Source organism: Mustelus asterias, unplaced genomic scaffold (assembly GCF_964213995.1).
Source record: "Mustelus asterias unplaced genomic scaffold, sMusAst1.hap1.1 HAP1_SCAFFOLD_1276, whole genome shotgun sequence".
In the NCBI taxonomy this organism is placed as follows: Eukaryota; Metazoa; Chordata; class Chondrichthyes; order Carcharhiniformes; family Triakidae; genus Mustelus; species Mustelus asterias.
In genome coordinates this window covers 36,535-62,610 of record NW_027591221.1, presented here as the reverse complement: position 1 = coordinate 62,610, position 26,076 = coordinate 36,535, and the positions used below count along the sequence as shown (strand labels likewise).

General features: G+C 46.4%; 1 protein-coding gene across 1 annotated transcript in view; it reads right to left on the bottom strand.

Annotated features, from left to right (window-relative positions):
* sh3bp4a (SH3-domain binding protein 4a) overlaps positions 1 to 26,076 on the bottom strand; it is a 79,789-nt gene that overhangs the window by 19,929 nt on the left and 33,784 nt on the right. Inside the window, exon 3 of the mRNA XM_078206103.1 lies at positions 19,677 to 22,030. Within this exon, the coding sequence (XP_078062229.1) occupies positions 19,677 to 22,030 (2,354 nt within the window). The remainder of the gene's footprint in view (positions 1 to 19,676; positions 22,031 to 26,076) is intronic.

Genomic DNA, 26,076 nt, shown 5'->3' with positions numbered 1-26,076 from the left:
CTCTGCTTTCCATCATCCCTGTTCGTCAGAGCGGAAAGTCTTCAACAAAATGCAACCTGCCTCAGACAGACAGCCCCGTGGCCAGGGGGTGGTATGGCCTGTTACAGTGAGGGTCGGTACGGCCTGTTATAGTGAGGGGCGGTACGGCCTGTTATAGTGAGGGGTGGTACGGCCTGTTACAGTGAGGGGCGGTACGGCCTGTTACAGTGAGGGTCGGTACGGCCTGTTATAGTGAGGGGCGGTACGGCCTGTTATAGTGAGGGTCGGTACGGCCTGTTATAGTGAGGGTCGGTACGGCCTGTTATAGTGAGAGGCGGTATGGCCTGTTATAGTGAGGGGCGGTATGGCCTGTTATAGTGAGGGGCGGTATGGCCTGTTATAGTGAGAGGCGGTACGGCCTGTTATAGTGAGGGGCGGTACGGCCTGTTATAGTGAGGGGCGGTACGGCCTGTTATAGTGAGGGGCGGTACGGCCTGTTATAGTGAGAGGCGGTATGGCCTGTTATAGTGAGGGGCGGTACGGCCTGTTATAGTGAGAGGCGGTATGGCCTGTTATAGTGAGGGGCGGTATGGCCTGTTACAGTGAGGGGCGGTATGGCCTGTTATAGTGAGGGGCGGTATGGCCTGTTATAGTGAGGGGCGGTATGGCCTGTTATAGTGAGGGGCGGTATGGCCTGTTACAGTGAGGGGCGGTATGGCCTGTTATAGTGAGGGGCGGTATGGCCTGTTATAGTGAGGGGCGGTATGGCCTGTTATAGTGAGGGGCGGTATGGCCTGTTACAGTGAGGGGCGGTATGGCCTGTTATAGTGAGGGGCGGTATGGCCTGTTATAGTGAGGGGCGGTACGGCCTGTTATAGTGAGGGGCGGTACGGCCTGTTATAGTGAGGGGCGGTATGGCCTGTTATAGTGAGGGGCGGTATGGCCTGTTATAGTGAGGGGCGGTACGGCCTGTTATAGTGAGGGGCGGTATGGCCTGTTATAGTGAGGGGCGGTATGGCCTGTTATAGTGAGGGGCGGTATGGCCTGTTATAGTGAGGGGCGGTATGGCCTGTTATAGTGAGAGGCGGTATGGCCTGTTATAGTGAGGGGCGGTATGGCCTGTTATAGTGAGGGGCGATATGGCCTGTTATAGTGAGGGGCGATATGGCCTGTTATAGTGAGGGGCGGTATGGCCTGTTATAGTGAGGGGCGGTACGGCCTGTTATAGTGAGGGGCGGTATGGCCTGTTATAGTGAGGGGCGGTACGGCCTGTTATAGTGAGGGGCGGTATGGCCTGTTATAGTGAGGGGCGGTATGGCCTGTTATAGTGAGGGGCGGTATGGCCTGTTATAGTGAGGGGCGGTATGGCCTGTTATAGTGAGGGGCGGTATGGCCTGTTATAGTGAGGGGCGGTATGGCCTGTTATAGTGAGGGGCGATATGGCCTGTTATAGTGAGGGGCGGTATGGCCTGTTATAGTGAGGGGCGGTATGGCCTGTTATAGTGAGGGGCGGTATGGCCTGTTATAGTGAGGGGCGGTACGGCCTGTTATAGTGAGGGGCGATATGGCCTGTTATAGTGAGGGGCGGCATGGCCTGTTACAGTGAGGGGCGGTACGGCCTGTTACAGTGAGGGGCGGCATGGCCTGTTACAGTGAGGGGCGGTACGGCCTGTTACAGTGAGGGGTGGCACTCGTATGTTAAGCTGGATGCAGGTCCCCGTCCTAGATTTTGGGTTGAACCAGTCTGTAAATGCGCTGGTAGTTTATTGCTGGCTTGCATGTTGGTTATGCATCAGACCTGCTGGGGAGGAAGAGGTAGCTCAACTTTATTCACACATTGCTGGGGTTCCCCTACATGTAGGAAAAGAATTTGTCACAGGACCCCTTATAGTCAGAACTTGTGTCTGATCCAATGATACAACGAAGCATTCCAGAATCTTTAAACTGCCCTCATTTCCCATCCATATTTACATCCAGACTAATCATCAATCCGATTCCAAACAGCAGCTCGCACTGCTCCCCTTCCAATGTGCTCTCGATCAATATTTACCATGTGTATAATTGCTGAAAAGGAGTCACACATGGTACTGACCCATGCAGTAAGCCTCAGAGCTGAAGTGGCATAAGCACTGGTTTTAATATCCTTCAGCACAAGTTTGAGACATTGCTCTCAAACCTACCGAATGACGACGCAACGGGGCTGTGTTACACTTCTTGGAGATGAAGTGATAGTTTTCCCAGCCCAAGAGTTTGAACTGCTTTGGTTCTAACCCCATCCAGTTGGCTGACACTCTATTACAATTCTCACGAGAGGGTGCTGCATTGCCAGAAGCACCTTCCTCTGAATGAGACATCAATCCAAGGGTGTGTCCATCTATTTCAGCCGACATTAAAAGATCCCAGTGCTCGAGGCAAGGAGCTATAGATTCCTCCATATCAAGACCAAAATTCCTTCCCCAGGAATCATAGAATAATATTCTGGATACAATTCTTATAGGATCATAGAATCCCTACAGTGCAGAAGGAGGCTATTCGGCCCATCAAGTGACCACAATCCCACCCAGGCCCTATCCCTTTAACCCACATATTTACCCTGCTAATCCCCTGACACGAGGGTCAATTTAGCAAGGCCAATCCACCTAACCAGCACATCTTTGGACTGGTGGTTGTGTTACATTTTTCATTCATGTTTGTACGTGTTGTGGACTAATTAATGGAGGTTATGGTGATATATTTAGTTAACAATTTAATTGTCATTGCACCCTGCTGTGATGAGAATGGAAGATGATGAAACGGATGGCCCTGGGGTCTTTTGTGTCTAATATTTAAGATTAAGTAGCCATTCATTTACTGTAACATTTGGGATCTTGCTGTGTGAAAATGGCCATCTTATTAGCTCATATCAGCAGAAAAGCCTTCGATAGATTTGAAGACATATTGTAGAGACTGTTTCAAAGAGGTCACTGTTACGGCTAACTTATCTTGGGGCAACTGTACCGTCCGTACAAACCGCCCCACACAGGTGGCCTCCCTCTCCTGATCTGACCATCCCGCTCATCACAAAAAGAGCAATTTGTAACCATAGAATCCTACAGTGCAGGAGGCGGCCATTCGGCCCATCGAGTCTGCACCGACCACAATTCCACTCAGGCCCTATCCCTGTGCATTTACCCTAGCTAGTCCCCCTGACACTCAGGGGCTATTTAGCATGATCAATCCACCGAACCTGCACGTCTTTGGACTGTGGGGGGAAACCGGAGCACCCAGAAGAAACCCACGCAGACACGGGGAGAACGTGCAAACTTCGCACAGACAGTGACCCAAGCCGGGAATTGAACCCGGGCCCCTGGCGTTGTGAGGCAGCAGTGCTAGCCACTGTGCCACCGTGCCGCCCCTTGCTCACCAGTTCTTATTTCTAGAACTTTGGGCCGGAGGAATCCGGGGAGCAGTCTTTTTGTGGCAAATCCCCCCCCCCCCCACCGATTGTCATCTTTGAAGTTCTCTGTCACTGACACAAATAAGAACGGTTCACTGCCAGGGCCTGGGGGAGAGGGCGGCCAATGATGCTGGGGGAAAAGTTAAAGTTTATTTATTAGTCACAATAAGGTTTACATTAACACTGCAATGAAGTTACTGTGAAATTCCCCTCGTCGCCACACTCCGGCGCCTGTTCAGGTCAATGCACCCTAACCAGCACGTCTTTCAGACTGTGGGAGGAAACCGGAGCACCCGGAGGAAACCCACGCAGACACAGGGAGAATGTGCAAACTCCACACAGACAGTGACCCAAGCCGGGAATCGAACCTGGGTCCCTGGCGCTGTGAGGCAGCAGTGCTAACCACTGTGCCACCGTGCTGCAGGGTTCTGCTGGAAACCTATCCCTCCAGGCTGCTTCAGAACAGATTAAAATGGATAAAGCAGCAAAACAGTTAACAAGACATGGACACATTAGAAAGCTGAATTGGTGCATCTGACATCAACGCGGTAGAACTTAAACTGTTTCGGCAGCTGACAGATGGAGAACACACAAAGTGTCCAAACGAGATGATTTGAACATATGGCTCGATAAGCAGTCATCGCGCTGATTAACTAGATGCAATGTTTTAACTTTTGAGTTTCTAGCAGCCCTGAAGTGCCATCTATGGCACGCACTATTATTCAGGGGAATTACAGTGTTGGTGACAAACCATTGTTAGTTATTCCCTCGACTGTGCTGCTATCACCCACGTCAGAACACTAATTAATTTTCATAGCTCCACCAATTAAAATCAACGGCAACTATGACATTCCAGACGAATGCTTGTTTTTTCACAAGGCCTGGGAAATAAAATGTTGGGTAGGTAGTCTGGCAACTGTGCGATTGCCTCAAGGTCGCTACTCAAAACATTCACACTCGACAGAGAAAGGACACGTCTCCTCGTTTACCTCCGGCATTCCTTAAATGTTAGAATCTCAGTCTATTAGAAGTCACAGTTGTTATTTGTTGTACATATTGTCTCTTCCTGATCTTGACCTTAACCACACAATGAACGGACGGTGCACCCAACAATGGTGAAAATTAATTTTGGCACAAACAATGCCTCTGCAACAAAAACAAGCATCAAAGTGGTCAGCACTTTGTTTGAAGGGAATAAGGTGCGTGCGTTGATTTGAGATGACAAGAACACATTTCACCAGCTGCAACTGCAAAGGCCCAAATTAGAGTAGCCTAATAGCTCTGATAATATCCGTGATTTATCACTGAGACTGCAGCATCTGAAAGGAGTTCACAGCACAGACAATCTGAGCTGAGGTTTATGAAAAGGCCGTGTGGGATCATTTCATAGAATCCTACAGTGCAGAAGGAGGCCATTCAGCCCATCAAGACTGCACTGATTACAATCCCACCTGGCCCTATCCCCATAAGTAAGAGTTTTAACAACACCAGGTTAAAGTCCAACAGGTTTATTTGGTAGCAAATACCATTAGCTTTCGGAGCGCTGCTCCTTCATCAGATGGAGTGGAAATGTGCTCTCAAACAGGGCACAGAGACACAAAAATCAAGTTACAGAATACTGATTAGAATGCGAATCCCTACAGCCAACCAGATCTTAAAGATACAGACAATGTGGGTGGAGGGAGCATTAAGCACAGGTTAAAGAGATGTGTATTGTCTCCAGACAGGACAGCCCGCAAGTCCAGGAGGCAAGCTGTGGGGGTTACTGATAATGTGACATAAATCCAACATCCCGGTTTAGGCTGTCCTCATGTGTGCGGAACTTGGCTATCAGCAGAAACTGATAGTGCTAACCACCATGCCACCCCTAACAGCTGCTCATATTTTCCACTCCCATACTTTCTCCAATTTACATATTGAGATATGAAATTGTTCTATTCAATGTATGGATTGTGGTTGACACTGGTCGCTCTCTGTACTGACGCAGAATTGCTCACAGCAATGCATACAATCACGGAATATTAACACAGGAGGCCACTCAGTCCAGTAGGCTAAGCCCAGCTTCCTGCACTAGATTCATAGCCCAGAATATCATGTCTCCCACCAGTACATGTTCAAAGACTGTTTAAATGTGATGAGGGTTTTGTTATGTATGTGGTCTGCGACTGAGACTAATAAAACACCATGAGGTTAGTGGTAGTAAACTAAGTGGGACTGATTATTAATACGTCTATATCCTAGCACAGTCAGCATAAGACTGACCAGAGGCCCGGGTCACCTGACCCGTTCTCTTCAAGGGGCATGCCCCCAACATACATAACAGGTTTACTACTTTACTGCCCTCTCAGGCGCTGAGCACCAGATACCAAAAGGAGAAAAGAGAAAATGCTGGAAAATCTCAGCAGGTCTGGCAACATCTGTAAGGAGAGAAAAGAGCTGACGTTTCGAGATTACCTCTTTTGGTTTCAGATTCCAGCATCCACAGGAATTTGCTCTTATTACTGAGTACCAGATCCCTGCCACCATCTGTTTTTGCTCCACCCACCTTGAATCCTCTCACAAACTATTTTAAAATCAATGCTCACTGGTTTTTCACTCCTCTGCTTGCTAAGATAAACAGATAATATCTATAGACTTTCTCGGGCACTCAATTTTATACACCTTGATCAAGCCACTCCCCCCCTTGGTCTCCTCTGTTCCAAGGAAAACAACCCCAGTCTATCCAATTTTTCCCTCGTGTCTAAAATTCACCAATCTTGCACCTTCCTCGTGACTCTGCTCTGCACCCTCTTCTGCACAACTGCACCTGTCCTATAATGTAGTGATGATGTGGAGATGCCGGCGTTGGACTGGGGTAAACACAGTAAGAGTTTTAACAACACCAGGTTAAAGTCCAACAGGTTTATTTGGTAGCAAATGCCATTAGCTTTCGGAGCGCTGCTCCTTCATCAAATATCCACTCCATCTGATGAAGGAGCAGCGCTCCGAAAGCTAATGGCATTTGCTAACAAATAAACCTGCTGGACTTTAACTTGGTGTTGTTAAAACTCTTACTATAATGTAGTGGCCAAAACTGTATACAATATTCTAGCTGTGGTCTAACTAGTGCTGTATACAGTTTGAGCATAATCCTCTTGCTTTTATATCCTGTGCCTTGGCCAACAAAAGCTCACCATGTGCCTTCTGTGGGATCCTTTGTAGGGTTTGCTTCAGTTACAAGACTTCATTTTCAGGTATTCCTGCCTATGCAACTAACTATGCTAAGCTTTAAAGCTAACTTAGCCACATTTTCGACTCAGCTGGGAATTCTGGGATTAGAAATTGACTACATTCTTTGAAAGTAATCTTGCAAGCGAGGCTTTCGCATAAGCCAAAACAGAAGCTTTCACGGCCACACAGCTGCCAATTGTTTATGAAAGTTAGAGACTGTGTGTGCCCAGAAATTTCAATAACACAGATAAGAATTCATATATTGTAGTAACAGTTATCTGTTTAGTTAGTTCGGCCCAGTGTGAGGTTTGCGGGGGGACTGGCTTTTGCTGGTCTCTCTCTCTCTCTCTCTCCAGTAATCCTTTCTTCGCTTCTGTAATGTTAATTTTAAGTTTTATTCAATAAAGAAAATCACCTTAAATTCGTACTAAGTGCTGCCTACATCTATTCTAAGGAATGAATGGATCCTACACCTTCTTAAGCACCTCAGCAATCTACCCTGCTAGGGTCTGTGGACATTCCCCCACATACTCAGTACCCACCCGCTTACCGAGTATTCCCTTACCTTGATGCACATCCTAACAGGTATGACCTTAAACTTTTCCAGATTGAGTTCCATTTTGCACATTCCTGACCAGCGCTTCTATATCTTCCTCCAGCCCAAAGGCTTTCACCCTCACCATCAACCACCAGGCCCCTTGTTGTATCATTTGCAAACTTCTTCATCAAGTCCCTCACACCTGAATAGAAATCATTAACATAAACTATAAAAGAACAAGGAACTGAATACTGAACCCTGGTGAATGCCAGCGGTAACAACCTTCCAGTCACACAATCCTCAACACTAACTCTTGCCAGGAAGCCAATTCTGGATTCATGTCATCTTAAATTGCAAGGGCTTTGTTTTTTACTTTGTTGATTTAACCTTGTCCAAAACCTTGGGAAAATCCTTTGAGACACAGGACAATACAAAGGAGGCTATAGGGGGCAGAACTAGCAGCGCACATTGCCACTCTTGCCATTATGGGGAATTCTGGACCAGCTCGGGGAGGCTATACAGAGGAAATGCAACAAAGATTCACTGGAACGATTCCTGGGATGACTAGAGTGCAACAGGTTTATTTGGTAGCAAAAGCCACACAAGCTTTCGGAGGCCCCTTGTTGTATCATTTGTACCACCAGATTGTGTGACTGGAAGGTTGTTACCGCTGGCATTCACCAGGGTTCAGTATTCAGTTCCTTGTTCTTTTATAGTTTATGTTAATGATTTCTATTCAGGTGTGAGGGACTTGATGAAGAAGTTTGCAAATGATACAACAAGGGGCCTGGTGCCGGATCATCGACACAGATGCCATCATCTCACGTGAGAACACCATCCACCAGGTACACGGTACATACTCTTGCAACTCGGCCAACGTTGTCTACCTGATACGCTCAAGAAAGGATGTCCCGAGGCATGGTACATTGGGGAAACTATGCAGACGCTGCGACAACGGATGAATGAACACCACTCGACAATCAGCAGGCAAGACTGTTCTCTTCCTGTTGGGGAGCACTTCAGCGGTCACGGGCATTCGGCCTCTGATATTCGGGTAAGCGTTCTCCAAGGCGGCCTTCGCGACACACGACGGCGCAGAGTCGCTGAGCAGAAACTGATAGCCAAGTTCCGCACACACGAGGACGGCCTCAACTGGGATATTGGGTTCATGTCACACTATCTGTAACCCCCACAGAGTTTCACTGGCTGTCTTGTCTGGAGACAATACACATCTTTTTAGCCTGTCTTGATGCTCTCTCCACTCACATTGTTTTGTTTCTTAAAGACTTGATTAGTTGTAAGTATTCGCATTCCAACCATTATTCATGTAAATTGAGTTTGTGTCTTTATATGCCCTGTTTGTGAACAGAATTCCCACTCACCTGAAGAAGGGGCTTGCAGCTCCGAAAGCTTGCGTGGCTTTTGCTACCAAATAAACCTGTTGGACTTTAACCTGGTGTTGTTAAACTTCTTACTGTGTTTACCCCAGTCCAACGCCTGCATCTCCACATCATGACCAGAGTGCACCAGATCTATATGCCCTCGAGTTTGGGAGAATAAGTGTTGACCTCATTGCAAAGAGATGGGGAAGTTGTGGAGAGGATGTTCCCCCTAACTAGGGAATCTAGAAACGGAGGCCCACGGTCTGAGCACAAGCCATTTAGGACAGAGGGGAGAACTTTCTTCACTTCGTGGTGAGTGAAAGTTGCTGTGGATGCTCAGTCATCACGTATGTTCCAGACAAAATCAATAGATCTTTGAATACTAAGGGGATGGGATGGGAAAGTGGAGGTTAAAGATCAGCCATGATTCTCCTGAATGCTGCAGCAAGCAAAGAACAAAGAACAATACAGCACAGGAACAGGCCCTTCAGCCCTCCAAGCCCGCGCCGCTCCCTGGTCCAAACTAGACCATTCTTTTGTATCCCTCCATTCCCATTCCATTCATGTGGCTATCTAGATAAGTCTTAAACATTCCCAGTGTGCCCGCCTCCACCACCTTGCCCGGCAGCGCATTCCAGGCCCCCACCACCCTCTGTGTAAAATACGTCCTTCTGATATCCGTGTTAAACTTCCCCCCCTCACCTTGAACCTATGACCCCTTGTGAACGTCACCACCGATCTGGGAAAAAGCTCCCCACCATTCACCCTATCTATGCCTTTCATAATTTTATACACCTCTATTAGGTCACCCCTCATCCTCCATCTTTCCAGGGAGAACAACCCCAGTTTACCCAACCTCTCCTCATGACTCCTCTCGCAACATCCTGGTAAACCTCCTCTGTACTCTCTCCAAAGCCTCCACGTCCTTCTGGTAGTGTGGCGACCAGAACTGGACGCAGTATTCCAGATGCGACCGAACCAGCGTTCTATACATCTGCAACATCAGACCCCAACTTTTATACTCTATGCCCCGTCCTATAAAGGCAAGCATGCCATATGCATGAGGGATTGAATGGCCTACCCCTTACTCCTATCCCTATATCTAGAGTTTATGAAGTTTCTCTAATGTAGAGCCATTAGCATTGAGAAAATAAAACATCTGGATGTTGCCAGTGGCCACATGTGGAAACATCACAGTACTGTGGAGGCACAAAGACAACTTGAACTACGCACTGGAACATATCCCCCCAAGTTTAGAGTCAGTACATGCCACACTTCACATGTAGCATCGCTGCCTCACAGCGCCAGGGACCTGGGTTCGATTCCTGGCATGGGTCACTGTCTGTGTGGAGTCTGTACGTTCTCGCCACGTCTGCGTGGGTTTCCTCCGGGTGCTCCGGTTTCCTCCCACAGTCCAAAAGACATGCTGGTTAGGTGCATCGGCCATGCTAAATTCTTCCTCAGCGTTACCCGAACAGGCACCGGATTGTAGCGACTCGGGGATTTTCACAGATATTTACGGACATTCTCTCTTCCACCTTCTTCCGTCTGGCAAAAGATACAAGTCTGAGGTCACGTACCAACTGGCTCAAGAACAGCTTCCTCCCTGCTGCCATCAGACTTTTGAATGGACCTACCTCGCATTAAGTTGATCTTTCTCTGCACCCCAGCTATGACAGTAACACTACATTCTGCACTCTCTCATTTCCTTCTCTATGAACTGCTTTGTCTGTATAGCACGCAAGAAAAAATACTTTTCACTGTATCCCAATACGTGATAGTAATAAATCAAATCAAATCCATTGCAGTGTTAATGTAAGCCTACTGGTGACACTAATAAATGAACTTCAAACTTTAAAGTATTGGTAACTGTTTCTCCTCCCTTGCTGTGCCAAATAATAATACTTTCTGCAGTTTTAAAACGTGATTAATGAAGACGGCACATCCTGTCCAGAACAAAGCCACAAATTCCTTGAAAACAACATATTTCCTTTGTTGTCATTAGCCCTGCTGACAAATGGAGAGAGAGAGAGAGAGAGAGAGTGAACTTTGGTTTCTTTCCCTCCAATTCGGCCAATCGAAAGGGCTGCTGTTTGGGAGTGAGCTGTGTGGATGAGAGATAAAACTTGAAGATCAGACTGATGGTTTTGCCGCAACAGTTCCTCCAGTCGGAGCAGTCACAATTCGATCTGATAACAGGGGTGTGTTGTACTGGCTGACCTCTCCATTAACAAGAGACTTGCATTTCTATAGCACCTTTCACAACCGCTTGTGTACTTGCTTTGGTTGTACAATGCTTGTACAACAGGGAGGAGGACATCCCCTCAAGCATTGTACAACCAAAGCAAGTACATTTGTACTGTGGTCACTGTTTGTAACGTCGAGAGATATAGCAGCATCCAACTGGTGTATAACAAACTCCCACAAACAGTGGTCAGATAAATAACCAGATAATGGCCAGATTCTCTGATCTTATTCACCCCGCTACCATTGTCAGTGAGAACGGAGATTTTGGTGCTCACTCAAAGCTCCTTCGGCAGCAGCCGGACTGGAGAATCCCAGCCGCAGGTGAGGTCTGAGAATCCCAGTTCATGTGTTTAATGTTAGTTGAGGGGCATTGGGAGAGCCCTGACACACCACATCCTCAAAACCCCGCACTCTTTCCACATAGTACCATGGGAACTCTTACATCCCTGAGGTTTGACATCTCAGACAAAAGGTGGCACCTTTGACAGTGTGGCAGTCCTTCAGTACCGTACACAAGTGCCACACCGGATTATTTGCTCAAGTCTCAGAAAGTTGGGTTTTAATCCATAACATCCAAACCTGCCACTGAGTCAAGGCTGACATCTGTACAAATGCCAACAACATGAGTTAGTCTTCAGCAGATTTACTTACCAACAACTGTTTCTCATCAATTGAAAGCATTAAATCAAAACTCTCTGCCATCTGCAGCAGGAACACTGAAGCACCTGTCTTTGGACAGGTCTGAACACTGAAACATTAAAGCCACCTAACTGTTTCCTCTTATTTACATTCCACATTTTTATTCATGGATCCTGGAGTCCGAATTTAACAACAGTCTATTGAATTTTTGTTAGAGATTTTCAGACAGTGATTAAAAATAGAAGATTTCATAGAATCGAAGAAGCCCTACAGTGCAGAAAGAGGCCATTCGGCCCATCGAGTCTGCACCGACTCTCCAATTGGGCATCTTCCCCGGCACACCCCCTGCCTTATCCCCATAACCCCACACATTTATCTCACCAATCCCCCTAACCTACACATCTTTGGACCCTAAGGGACAATTTAGCATGGCCAATCCACCTAACCTACACATTGTTGGATTTGCCAGGGACTGCAAACCTCTGTTTACTTTTGATTTGATTTATTGTCACATGTATTAGTATACACTGAAAAGTATTGTTTCTGGCGCGCTATACTGACAAAGCATACCATTCATAGAGAAGGAGAGAGTGCAGAATGTAGTGCTACAGTCAGCGTTAGGGTGTAGAGAAAGATCAGCTTAATGCGAGGTAGGTCCATTCAAAAGTCTGACAGCAGCAGGGAAGAAGCTGTTCTTGAGTCGGTTGGTACGTGACTTCAGACTTTTGTATCTTTTTCCCGATGGAAGGTGGTGGAAGAGAGAATGTCCGGGGTGTGTGAGGTCCTTAATTATACTGTCTGCTTTGCCGAGGCAGCGGGAAGCGTAGACAGTAGCAGGTTCACATTTGACTTCACCACACTTTGATGGGGAGGTCAGATTACCACCTATTTCAACAACAAGACTTTTTGGTGTCTGTGTGAATGTCACGCTCTAACCCGATTCGACCTGCCATGTGCAGATAGCAAGAACCAATTCAATCCCAGAATAACAAATTACAAACAGCAGAGAAAGCAGGAATTTCCACACCAAGAACTGAACACTGGCTGAAATACTGCAATTGTAATTAAGTTGAACAGACGGTAGAGTTTCTGAGTCAGAAACTGTCAATTCCACTTCATTTTAGATTACACGACTGAGTAATTTAAAAGAAGTCTCCCAGCTTTTAAGATGTGCACTAATGTGAATTTCTTCTTTTTAAGGATGTGTTGAATTCTACCTTCAACATGTGTTAGCACGGCTAACGAGCCAGTGTGGCGGGTGAGAGATTTTAGGCACCAGTCACTGAGTAGTGCAGAGGTGAATTTTCATGGCTTGAATTAACAAGAGGCCGCCCCAATTCGAGATGGACATGGAACCATTTTTCTTATCCAACAGACAAGTTCTCCATTCCCATTCAGGTCTGAAACAGTCGGTGAAGATCATCTAAACCTTTCCATTCTTCAAAGTGTGCACTGGGAAATGACACGGAAAATCCCAATGTTCCAAACTGGTGGAAGGCTCACACTGGCGGATCCTATCCCGAGTTTAAAAATACATCTCCAGTTTTATTAATAAATGAGGTCGACACAGGCAGCATCGAAACAAATGGAAGAATTTGTTGGATCAAGCAGCTGAAAGAACTCCCAGCTTGTTTTTCATAACAAGAGTCAGGAAACCCTTAGCAATTTTTTAAACAGCGCTGTTAAGGAAGGGAGTTCCAGGATTTTGACCCAATGGCAGAGAAGTGATAAATTAAGTATGGGAGGAGCACAGCCCTGAGATCATCGAATCCCTGTAGTGCAGGAGGTCATTCAGCCCATCGAGTCTGTGCCAACCCTCCGACAGAACATCTTACCCAGGACCGCTCCCATCCTATCAATGTAACCCCACACATTTACCCCACTAATCCACCTAACCTACACACCTTTGGACACTAAGGGGCAATTTAGCATGGCCAACCCACCTAACGTACACATCTTTGGACACTAAGGAGAAATCCACTCGAACCTACATATTTTGGCAATAATGTGGAGATGCCGGCGTTGGACTGGGGTGGGCACAGTAAGAAGTCTCACAAAACCAGGTTAAAGTCCAACAGGTTTATCTGGAATCACGAGCTTGTGGAGCGCTGCTCCTTTATCAGTGAGAGATTAATATTTTCCAGGTTAACAGACCACAGTTAAATGCACTAAGATGTGGTCAGTCGTGTGCTCAAAGCTTTCTTTGTGATTCACGGTAGGTTAGGAGGAAATTTGACCAAGGTGTTTAAAAAGTCAAAGGGTTCAGATAACATTAAGTGAAGAGAAATTGTTCCCAGTGGTTTTAGCACTGATAACCAGGTGGCAGAGATTTCAGGTGAATGAAAAAAGAACCAGAAGGTAAACTTAATCTAAATGCAATGAGTGGTTAGGATTTGGAACATGCTGTCTGATAGGGCGGTGGATACAGATTGCCTTCAAGAGGGAATGGGACAAATACTGAAGAGAAAAGGTTGCTGAAATATGGGAAAAGTCCAGGAGGGAATGGGACTAACTGGATTGCTTCTTGAAAGAGCTTGATGGAATCCTTCTGTTCCGCACTATTCCACGGTTAAATACAAGCGATTCGACATGTTCTATCAGAATGACCCCACACACACATCCCCACTCCATCATGTCGCCATTTCTCAATCATTGCTCCAATTTTAGTTCAACAACTGATTAACAGGTCTCCTGGCATTGCTGTCCTAGTCATGTTTCTGTCTGCCATCATTTCAGCTGGCAGAGGAAAGCAGTGGCCACACAAATCAAGAACAATCTCTCCCCAATCCACTCTGAATGAGGCAATTCGTAAAATAGAATCATAGAATCCCTACAGTGCAGAAAGAGGCCATTCAGCCCATCGAGCCTGCACTGACCACAATCCCACCCAGGAACTATCCCTGTAACCCCATGCAATTTCCCTTGCCCCCAACACGAAGGGGCAATTTAGCATGGCCAATCCACCTAACCTGTACATCTTTGGATTGTGGGAGGAAACTGGAGCACCCGGAGGAAACCCACGCAGACATGGGGAGAACGTGCAGCCTCCACACAGACAGTGACCCATGATTGGACTCGAACCCGGGTCCCTGGCACTTCTTTATCTTTCTCCAATGCAGCTGGAGAGGATGAATGTGTGCGCTACAGTACTAATAATACCAAGGCTTTTGCCTAATCTTTCCACTGAAGTCTGTCACATGTTGATCGCTTTTTAAGTGCTTTTATTTTGCAGAAGTCCAGTATGGATTCCTCCTTCCTACTGCCACAGCCCTTTATATAAATACCTCAATGCTCAAGTTAAAGGCACCACTCTCAGTGAACACATGGGCCTGGTCCCCAACACCATGCTTCTGTGAGCAATAAGGTCCTTTTTTTATTCATTCGTGGGATATGGGCGTCGCTGGTTGGCCAGTATTTATTGCCCATCCCTAGTTGCTCCAGGGTAGTTGAGAGTCAACCACATTGCTGTGGCTCTGGAGTCACATGTAGGCCAGACCGGGTAAGGACGGCAGATTTCCTTCTCTAAAGGACATTAGTGACCCAGATGGGGTTTTCCAACAATTGACAATGATTTCACAGTCATCAGTGGATCCTTAACTTCACACTAACCTCATTGCAGTGTTAATGTAAACCTTACTTGTGACTAATAAATAAACTTTACTTTTTTTTTAAACTCTACTTTTAATTCCAGATTTTTTTTTGAATTGAAATTCCACCATCTGCCATGGCGGGATTCAAACCCGTGTTCCCAGAACATTAGCGGAGTTTCTGGATTAATAATCTAGCAATAATACCACTAGGCCATCGCCAGTCCTTGCACTGTATTGCAGCAAAACAATGGAAATGCAGTGTATATGGGGCTTAGGAGAAACAGTGGAATATTAGCAATGTCGGAACACCTTTCAATATGAAGCATCTTGACATTAACCCAAAACTCACGTGCTATAGAAACGTGGGTTCAGCCTTTGTCACTGTATACTATACCAAAATTAGCAATTGAAGTAAAGGTCACAACAAGATGTACAAAGAGGTTAGTCTGTATAGTCCACATGGAGAATAAATGCCAATAAGGACTGATGGAGTCAAACAGCCCGACTCCTTGTTGCAATGTCTTTGCAGTTCAACATTTAATCTGGTGTAGCTTTCAGGTGTCTACTTTTAAAGTAGATACATCCCAGTCAAGTCTTACCCCATCATAGCTTAATTCCCTTTTCTCTTTATTGATTGGTAAGATGTGGGCATTGCTGATTGTCCACTCCTAATTTCTCTTGAGGTGGAGATGGTGAGGCATCTTCTTGAACTGCTACAGTCGCTGTGGTGTAGGCACACCCAAAATGCCGTTAGGGAGTGTTTTCCAGGATTTTGACCCAGCGACAGTGAGGGAACAACCGGCATATTTCCAAGTCAGGATGGTGTGCGGCTTAGAGAGGAACTTGAAGGTGGTGGCGTTCCCATGTGTCTACTGCCCTGTTTTTTACCCTACGCCCCCCACCCCTCACTGCCCTCCACCCCCGCTCCCAGGGCACTGAGGCCCTTCTATCACAGCCATAGCAGAGATGATCTACTTTTAAAAATTCATTTTGTGGGACATGGGCGTCGCTGGCTGGCCAGCATTTATTGCCCATCCCTAATTTCCCTTGGAGGGCAGTTGAGAGTCAACCACATTGCTGTGGCTCTGGAGTCACATGTAGGCCAGATCAGGTAAGGACAGCAGATTTCCTTACCTAAAGGGCGTTAGTGAACCAGATGGTTTTTTCCGACAATCGACACTGGTTTCATGGTCATCAGTGGATCCTTAATTCCAGGTGTTTTTTACTGAATTCAAATTCCACCTTTGGCAGGATTTGAACCCGGGTCCCCAAAACATCAGCTGAGTTTCTGGATTAATAGTCTCGTGATAACACTGCTGGGCCATCACCTCCCTCAACCTGGGTCAAATGAGAATCAAATCTTCCTGTTCTTTATGGAGAAACCAAGTATCTGTCCAACAGGCCATTAGAAACTAGAAGTGTTTTGGCTAGTGGATGCATCAGGTACAAATACAGGGACAGGAGGTGGTCACTGAGTCGCTGGAGTCTGTTTCGTCATTCTAAGGAGAGAGCCAGTGTAGAAATATTGGGATAAACGGCCTTACGTTGTAACCATTCTATTATTCTATGAACATATGAACATGGGGCTGGAATAGGCAATTCATTAAGTGCTCTGCCATTTAATGAGATCATAGCTGATCTGATAGTAACCAGTTTCCCCCCTACCCCTGGTAACCCATCATCCCCTTCCTCGCCAACAATCCATCCATCTCTGCCTTCAAAATATTCTAAGAGTTTTAACAACACCAGGTTAAAGTCCAACAGGTTTATTTGGTAGCAAAATGGCATTTGCTACCAAATAAACCTGTTGGACTTTAACCTGGTGTTGTTAAAACTCTTACTGTGTTTATTCCAGTCCAACGCCGGCATCTCCACTTCAAAATATTCACCAGCTTTTCAGGGAGAGAGCTCCAAAGACTCGCAACCTTCAGGGGGAAAATTCCACCTGATCTCCATTTTAAATGGATGACCCCTCATTTTTAAGCAGTGACCCCTTAGTTCTAGATTCTCCCGCAAGAGGGAACATCCTCTCCACATCCTCCCTATCAAAGACCTTTCGGGATCTTACATGATTCCAACAGATCACTTCTGAAAGAAAATGCTGCCTATATCCCTATATTGGACTCTTCAGTTAACACCAAGTTGACTTTGGATGTGAGTGTTGAGGCTATCTACAGGAACACAAAGACACAATCTATTTCAACCCGAGGGGATTGGAGACACTCAACCTCTTGAACAGCCACTGTTCTGACGGGTCCCCACAGAATAGAATCTTCCAGAACACAAGGTGTCCATTTGACCCACTCTGGCTGTAACTCTCGCTTTGACAGTACCTGGAGTACTGTGTACAGTTTTGGTCTCCTTACTTGAGAAGGGATATACTGGCACTCGAGGAGGTGCAGAGGAGATTCACTCGGTTGATTCTGGAGTTGAGAGGGTTGACTTATGAGGAGAGGCTGAGTAAGCTGGGGCTATATTCATTGGAACTCAGTAGAATGAGGGGAGATCTTATGGAAGCATATAAGATTATAAAGGGAATAGATAAGATAGAAGCAGGGAAGTTGTTTCCACTGGCGGGTGAAACTAGAACTAGAACGCGGGGGCATGGCCTCAAAATAAGGGGAAGCAGATTTAGGACTGAGTTGAGGAGGAACTTCTGCACCCAAAAGGTTGGGAATCTGTGGAATTCCCTGCCCAGTGAAGCAGTTGAGGCTACCTCATTTGACGTTTTTAAGGCAAGGATAGATAAATTTTTGAACAGAAAGGAATTAAGGGTTATGGTGAGCGGGCAGGTAAGTGGAGCTGAGTCCACAAAAAGATCAGTCATGATCTTACTGAATGGCGGAGCAGGCTCGAGGGGCCAGATGGCCTACTCCTGCTCCTAGTTCTTTTGTTCTTATGAAAGAACAGCCTTGGTTAGACCCACACTGCCACTTTGGTTAAGTCCCTCTCCCTCGAGTAACTCTCCAACTCATTTTTAAAATCATCAGCTTACCTCACCTTTTTTTAGGAAGAATGTTCCAGATCCTGACGACTCAATTGAAAACATCTCCCTTGTGATCTTAACCCAATAATTTTGAATCTGTAGCCTTTGGTTATTGACACCAGAGGGAATAGTTTTTCTTAATTTCTCACCATCTTTCCTCTACTCAGTCACCTCTTAACCCTCTGATGAAGGGTCATCCAGACTGGAAACGTTGGCTCTATTCTCTCTCCACAGATGCTGTCAGACCTGCTGAGATTTTCCGGCATTTTTTTGTTTTTGTTACCTCTTAACCGTCCATGTTCCAAGAATAACAGCCCAAATCTTTCTAACTGAAGTAACATGGCAACATTCTGGTCAACTGCCTCGTTCCCTTCCTAAGAAATTTAAAATCTTCCCTGAAGTGATGCCATGAATTGTCCACACTATAGTTAAGAAAGCCCACCAACGCTCTACTTTCTCAGAAGACTAAGGAAATTTGGCATGTCAGCTACAGCTCTCACCAACTTTTTCCAGATGCACCATAGAAAGCACATCCTCCCTGGTTGTATCGCAGCTTGGTCTGGCTCCTGCTCTGTCCAAGACTGCAAGAAACTACAAAGGGTTGTGAATGAAGCATAGTCCATCATGCCAACCAGTCTTCCACCCATTGACTCTGTCTACCCTGCCCCCTGCCTCGGAGAAGTGCATAATCAAGGGCCCCAACCACTCCGGCCATTCTCTCTTCCACCTTCTTCCATCAGGAAAATGATACAAAAGTCTGAGGTCACGTACCAACCGACTCAAGAACAGCTTCTTCCCTGCTGCCATCAGACTTTTGAATGGACTTACCTAGCATTAAGTTGATCTTTCTCTACACCCTAGCTATGACTGTAACACTACATTTTGCACTCTCTCCTTTCTTTCTCTATGAACGGTATGCTTTGTTTGTATAGCGCGCAAGAAACAATACTTTTCACTGTATCCCAATATATGTGACAATAATAAATCAAATATTCCAGTTGAGGCCTAATTATAACAGAATAATTTCAGACTATTTAAAGGAGTGGTCCCATTAGGGTTCTTTCACAATAAGATATAATTTCAGGAACTGCCTCTCAAATTTTACTTTTAGTTAACTAAGAAATCTAAAGTAATTAAAAAGAAAACACTCTACAGTTTGTTGGACTAGTGCGCTGGTAGATACACACGTCCATTCGCGATTCTTCACATCCCTGACTGGTTTGACACCTGCGTCGCATTATGCAATCCAAGGCCAAACTTAAAGGGAGGAAAACAGGTTTTTTTGGCAAGACTCGCAAGCCCATTCATCTGTCAACCTGACCCTGGGTCCGCTACTGCACAGTTTTATTAGCAATACACAGGTTACTCCTGCTCTGAGATATACTGCGGTAGGTCTGATTACTAACAAAAGAGGAGAGAGAACACATCTCTTGCCGTCGAGCTTATTAAAGCCAGGTGTTGGTCATAAACTACAGCAAAGCTGTACTGCAAAGCACAATTTATATCTGGGCAGGTTAGAAAGTTTCGTCTCTCGTCCTACACCAGGTGACTTGGACCCATGAAGGAGGTCGGGCCTATACACAGCAACTTTGAGATGCCAGCACACTGCAAATCCAAATGTGCCACTTAGCAATTGAAGATAATGCAATCTCTATCAGTGGGTACTCACGGCCATCAGCTCCTTCTGAAAAGACTTCTTCTCCTTGTTCTCGGAATCATTGCAGTCCTCCTTGAGTTTCTCGAGCACAGACGCCACGCGTTCCGGCTCACTGTCTATCTCTGTCCGGCAGAAGTGTATGAGCGGCATGTTTTTATAACCCAGGGCGTCCGCAAAGGCTCTCCAGCTGCTGATGTTTTCCATCAGCGTCATCCTTACAGAGGCGTAGATGTAGGTCAGGAACTTGCTGGGGCGCAGAATCTGATCCAAGAGTGCTGAGGTGGTGAGATCAGGCCCAAGGAAGAAGCTGGGCTTGATCTTTCCAACCACCAGTACGTTTTTGGCATGCACAAGCCCAATTTTGCCCTGGTAGTAGCCAGTGTACCATTCCTTAGTTCTCAGCTGCCCTTTCAACTTAATCTTCTCTTCGCTCAGCAGTGCAATGATATCTCCCTTTTTGTACTCTAAGAGATAATAGTTTTTGTTCTGCCTCACGACAGTCTTCAGCAGTTTGCCATACTTGAGGTTGTGGACACGGCGGTCCTGAAAGGTAGGGTATTTGCTGGTGACAGCCAAGGGCGAGAGAACAATCTTGCCGACTTCCTTCTTCTTCAAGAACCTCCTCTGCCCGCTGTTACGTGTCCCAGATTTCGGGGGCGGCTGTGGAGTCCTCACACAGAACTGCGTAATCATCACCTCCTGCTCGTTCTTCACCTGGATCCTCAGCGTGAAGTCGGAAAGCTCGTCCGGGACGCGCGAGTGGATGGGAAAGATGAGGCGGCTGACCTTCCCCAGCTTCACCTGAAATCCACGGACAACCTTAACTTGGTCAGAGGGCTTGATCTCGTAGTTGGAGATATTGGGATGGATGCTGATCTTCAGGTCCTGAGGCTTGGCCAACACAAACTGGTGCTTACCCCACAGCTGCAAAGCCACAGGCGGGGCGGTCAAGACCTCGCGGCCCACCTCACTGACCAGCAACGACTTGGGTGCACAGTTATGCCCAAAAACAGCTACCACCGCCTTAAATGAAGGATGGATATGCTTGGGTCCATAAACACCAACTGTGACATTCTTGTTAATACAATCCCACACCGTGTGAGGATATTGCAGAGTTCGGGCCCGGGACACCACCACAGCATACATGCAAGGCTCCAGGTTGTCCAGCTGTACCTGTACAGTATCGCCATAGTGATAGACCTGAGGCATTGGAGAAAAGGGTCCATCTTTGCTGTCGCTGCACAGACACGTTATCTCAGCATCTTTCCTGCTAGACACATCATCCTTCAACTCCGCAGAAATCTTCATTTCCAAAGTCAAGAACGTCTTGACCTCCATGTTGCTTAATTTGATCTCAACCACCGGGCTAACAGTCGTACATTTGTCATTGTTCAGCTCCACGGGAGGGTCCAGCAAGGCCTTCATCGCAATCTGCTGGGTTTCTCCGGGAGAGACATGTCCTTCTGGTACGTGAATGGTGATATTGGTGTCTGGAAGTTGAACCGCCCCCCCTGCGCTGTCCAGCTTACACGCAATGCTAGTCTCCACGGGTTGGGTCTGTCCCCAGCCAGGATTTTGCCCCAGGGAGTTTAGATCATGACACGAGCGTGCCATTTTCCTGTGGCTGAGCCACGCTGTCCGGAAGTCCTCCCTGCTCTTGAATTGTTCAGGATCTGGAGACTGCATCCCGGTGAAGAACCCAGATGACAGGGCTCCATCAGACTTGGCTTGCAAGACGGAAAGCTCCGACATACTGTACGATCGCTTGCTCCTGAAGAAAGGATTGTTTCTGCTCAGGAGTGGGTCAAAGTCAGCCTTTGAGTTGGTTAACAGAGCTTCATCAAGAACACCATTACTCACACTGTTAGCTATTAATGTCTTGGAGCCTGTTAAAGATGGTGTTACAGGGTCGAACAGAAGTAGATCCACCTCCGATTTAGCCGCCGGTTGACTCGGTACATTTCCATCCAGAAATGGATTGGAGGATGCAAAGTCATTCAAAAATGGATTGTTGTGTTGGGCTTTTGTAGACATCTTTTCAAAGACATCCCCCCACTCCCCAAGTAAGTCCATCTCTTTGGCACCTTCGTCGGAGCTGTCCCCAATGTTGTCCACCATTCCGCTATCCCGCAGGGAGGAACCTCTGCCAACGGGCTGGACGTAGGAGGCAGGAATGTAACCCATTTCAGTGTTGTTGTGGGCGTACCACCATTCGGATCCAGAGGTGTCCAGGACGTACAGAAGATCTCCCTTGTTAAATTTGAGTGTGGTAAAGTTAGTGGGGCAGTAATCCTTGATCGCCACGACTTCACGTGCATCACCGAAGGATGTCGATGTATCCAACCTCAAGGTACTTGGAGAAGGTCCTGCAGGGTTTTAGAAAAGAGGAACATTAACTGAGGCCGGACGACAGGGTTTACTTACAGACAAAGACTATGACCTCTGATGTTAAAATTCCATTTAATAATTTCAAGCAAACAAATGGACATTGAAGCTTGTGCAAACGGATTAACGTGCAGTAATAGTGTTGCAAATGGAATGAATGATGCAGTACAGGAGGCCATTCTGCTCATCATAACCATGCCAACCCTTTCAATAAGCTGAAGTATAGACAAACATATTAATGAACATACATCGGCCATTCAGACATTCAGTGGTGTACATGTCAAAAATACTTGGAAAAGGGGAACAGAAGCTGTGCATTTAGAATAGGCAACACAGTCAGGTTTATTTGTTCGTGTCACAAGCCGATTTACATTAACACTATGATGTGGAGTTGCCAGCACTTATCTGATGAAGGAGCAGCGCTCCGAAAGCTTATGATTCCAAATAAACCTGTTGGACTTTAACCTGATGTTGTGAGACTTCTTACTGGACATTAACACTGCAATGAAGTTACTGTGAAAATCCCCTAGTCGCCACACTCCGGTGCCTGTTCAGGTACACTGAGGGAGAATTTAGCATGGCCGATGCACCCTAACCAGCACGCCTTTCGGACTGTGGGAGGAAACCCACGCAGACACAGGGAGAACGTGCAGACTCCGCACAGACAGTGACCCAAGCTGGGAATCGAACCCGGGTCCCTGGCGCTGTGAGGCAGCAGTGCTAACCACTGTGCCACCGGGCCTCAGTTGAATGTACTGAGTCCGACAAACAAAATCTGGCTCAAACTGTTACAATCTGCACAAGCTTTGGTAATGGTTTTTAGATCATATGCTTTGTTTCTGTTACTGTGCCGTAACCAATTTACCAGCTCCCAGTGCGGTAACAGCCTCAGGAAATAACTTCAGCTTCTCCAATACTGATCATTGCAACAAGTGTGGGATCTTACTCAACTCGGGCAAGAAAAGCACCCAATTTTCTGGTGTGCTTTAACATGCGTATGTAGAACATGGGGGCTAGCACAGAGGCTCAGCAAATGTAATCATAGAGGACCTCCTCTTCCTCCACCACTGACATTTTCCCGACACGTCTGGCTCTGTTACTGATTAATTGATAAGTGATTGATTGCTATGATTATTCAACAACTCCATTATCTACTACCACACAACTACTCGAATGACAGACGGCAAGCTGGATCGATCTTGCTCAGCGATTCTCAACATCCTCGCAAATTCAGCCACACAAACCAGAGAGGGGTCGGGTATGGGAAAGGCTCCTGGCCCTTCCTTCCTCTCCTGAGCCAGCCCGCTTACTGAAGCTCCCAGCTGTCATGGACTTGACATAACTCTCACTGTCGGCTGAATCCATCACCTGGGAATCAGGTAACTGGTTTTAGTTTGAAGTGAGATCCAGGAAATGAGCTTTTAGGTCCCGCTTCTCCAAAACCCACACAGAAAACTGTTCCTGTTCAATATTCGCATCTACTTTGTAAAACGATTCACAACTGATGTCTCTTCACAAAGTCACTCAACAGATAAACCGCAAGGAGCTTTGAGTTTTGCAGTAAGCTTGTATTCCCTTGGATATAGAAGATTAAGGAGTTATTCCACTGCAGTGTTTATGATTAAAGGATTGGATAGGGTTGATTAATGCAGGACAAGGGGGCAGAACATTGCAATGAGAGCCAGTCCATTCAGGGGTGGGACCAGGAAGCGCCTCTCCAGAGAAAGGGGACTGGAAATCTGGAACTCTTTCCCCGGGAAAAAAAGCCTGTTGAGGCTGGCTGTCGATTGTCAATTCGAAAATCGCCGGATTTTGTCGGGCCAGAGTATGAAAGCTTAAATAATCAGAATACAGATCAGCTGTGAGCAATGTGAGTCAGGCTGTGTGCGCAAAACAGCCTCCTCCTTTTCACATGTTCCTGAGAAGATATATGATTCGATTGCCCAATCAAAGACACTGATACCACCAGCATAAAGCAGAGAGGTTCCTGCCATCAATTCCAATGGGCCACAATTTCAGACCAAGTTAGGAGTTTGAATTATAAGGAGAGGCTGGGACTTATTTTTCCCTGGAGCGTAGGAGGATGAGGACTGACCTTATAGGTCTATAAAATCATGAGGGGCATAGATAAGGTGAACAACCAAGGTCATTTTCCCCAGGGTAGTGGAGTCCAAAACTAGAGGACATAGGTTTAAAGTTTAAAAAGTTTATTTATTATTGTCGACTTACATTAACACTGAAATGAAGGTGAGAGGGGAAAGATTTAAGAGGGACCTGAAGGGTAACTTTTTCACAGTAAGAGTTTTAACAACACCAGGTTTATTTGGTAGCAAACACCATTAGCTTTCGGAGCGCTGCTCCTTCGTCAGATGGAGTAGAAATGTGCTCTCAAACAGGGCACAGAGACACAAAACTCTCAAGTTACAGAATACTGATTAAAATGCGAATCCCTACAGCCAGCCAGATCTTAAAGATACAGACAATGTGGGTGGAGGGAGCATGAGGCACAGGTTGAAGAGATGTGTATTGTCTCCAGACAGGACAGCCCGCAAGTCCAGGAGGCAAGCTGTGGGGGTTACTGATAACGTGACATAAATCCAACATCCCAGAGAATCCAACAACCGGGATGTTGGATTTATGTCGCATTATCAGTAACCCCCACAGCTTGCCTCCTGGACTTGCACAATTTCACAAGCTGTAATGTCTGGAGACAATACACATCTCTTTAACCTGTGCTTCATGCTCCCTCCACTCACATTGTCTGTATCTTTAAGATCTGGTTGGTTGTAGGGATTCGCATTCGAATCAGTATTCTGTAACTTGATTTCTGTGTCTCTGTACCCTGTTTGAGAGCACATTTCCACTCCATCTGACGAAGGAGCAGCGCTCCGAAAGCTAATGGTGTTTGCTACCAAATAAACCTGGTGTTGTTAAAACTCTTACTGTGTCCACCCCAGTCCAACGCCGGCATCTCCACATCATAACTTTTTCACACAGAGGATGGTGCGTGTATGGAATGAGCTGCCGGAGGTGGTGGTAGAGGCGGGTACAGTTACATTTAAAAGACATTTGGATAGGTACATGGATAGGAAAGGTTTAGAGGGATATTGGCCAAATGGGACTAGTTTAGTTTAGGAAATCTGGTCGGTATGGTGTTCTAGACCTGCATACTGTGATGTACATCCAGTAAACCAGTTATTGTTCAGACATATGTACATCGCTGCAATCATTCATTAGCCAATCACAACCAACAAACAACATGGTCTTGGGAGATGAGATCTTGCAGCAGGAGTCCTTTCCAAATCCAAAAATGTGCAGGTTTGGTGGATTGGCCATGCTACATTGCCCCTTAGTGTCCAAAGATGTGCAGGTTAGGAAGATTAGCAGGGTAAATGTGTGGGGTTATGGGAACAGGGCCTGGGTGGGATTGTGGTCAGTGCAGACTCAATGGACCAAATGGCCTCTTTCTGCACTGTAGGGATTCTATGATTCTATAAGTTCCATTTTCTGGGACCACAACACATCACTAGGGAGCTGGTGACCAGGAAAAAAAAGACATTTTGTGAAACACAAGGTGCCATTTTAACCTGCATTTAAAAAGGGCAAGCAAGCAGCCATCTCCCACTCAAAAATAGCAATCACCGTCAGGACAGGCAAAAGAACTATCCCAGCTGATTAATGGGTGTCGTCACAAAGACAATTGGAAGTGTAAAAAGCCACATGCAACAAAGGCAAGTGTGACAAATGACTTGGAAGTTAATTTTCAGATGTTTGCCCCTGCAATTCAAGGCTACTGGCACAGGAGAAGGCCATTTGGCCCATCTAGCCTACAATCCCACCCAGGTCCTACCCCTGTAACCCCACGTATTTACCCTGCTAATTCCCGTGACACTGAGGGAGAATTTAGCATGGCCAATCCACCTAACCTGCACATCTTTGGCTTGTGGGAGGAAATGTGGGGGGTGGGGAGAATCTCAGAGAGACTTATAAACTTCTAACAGGACTAGACAGGGTAGATGCAGGGAGG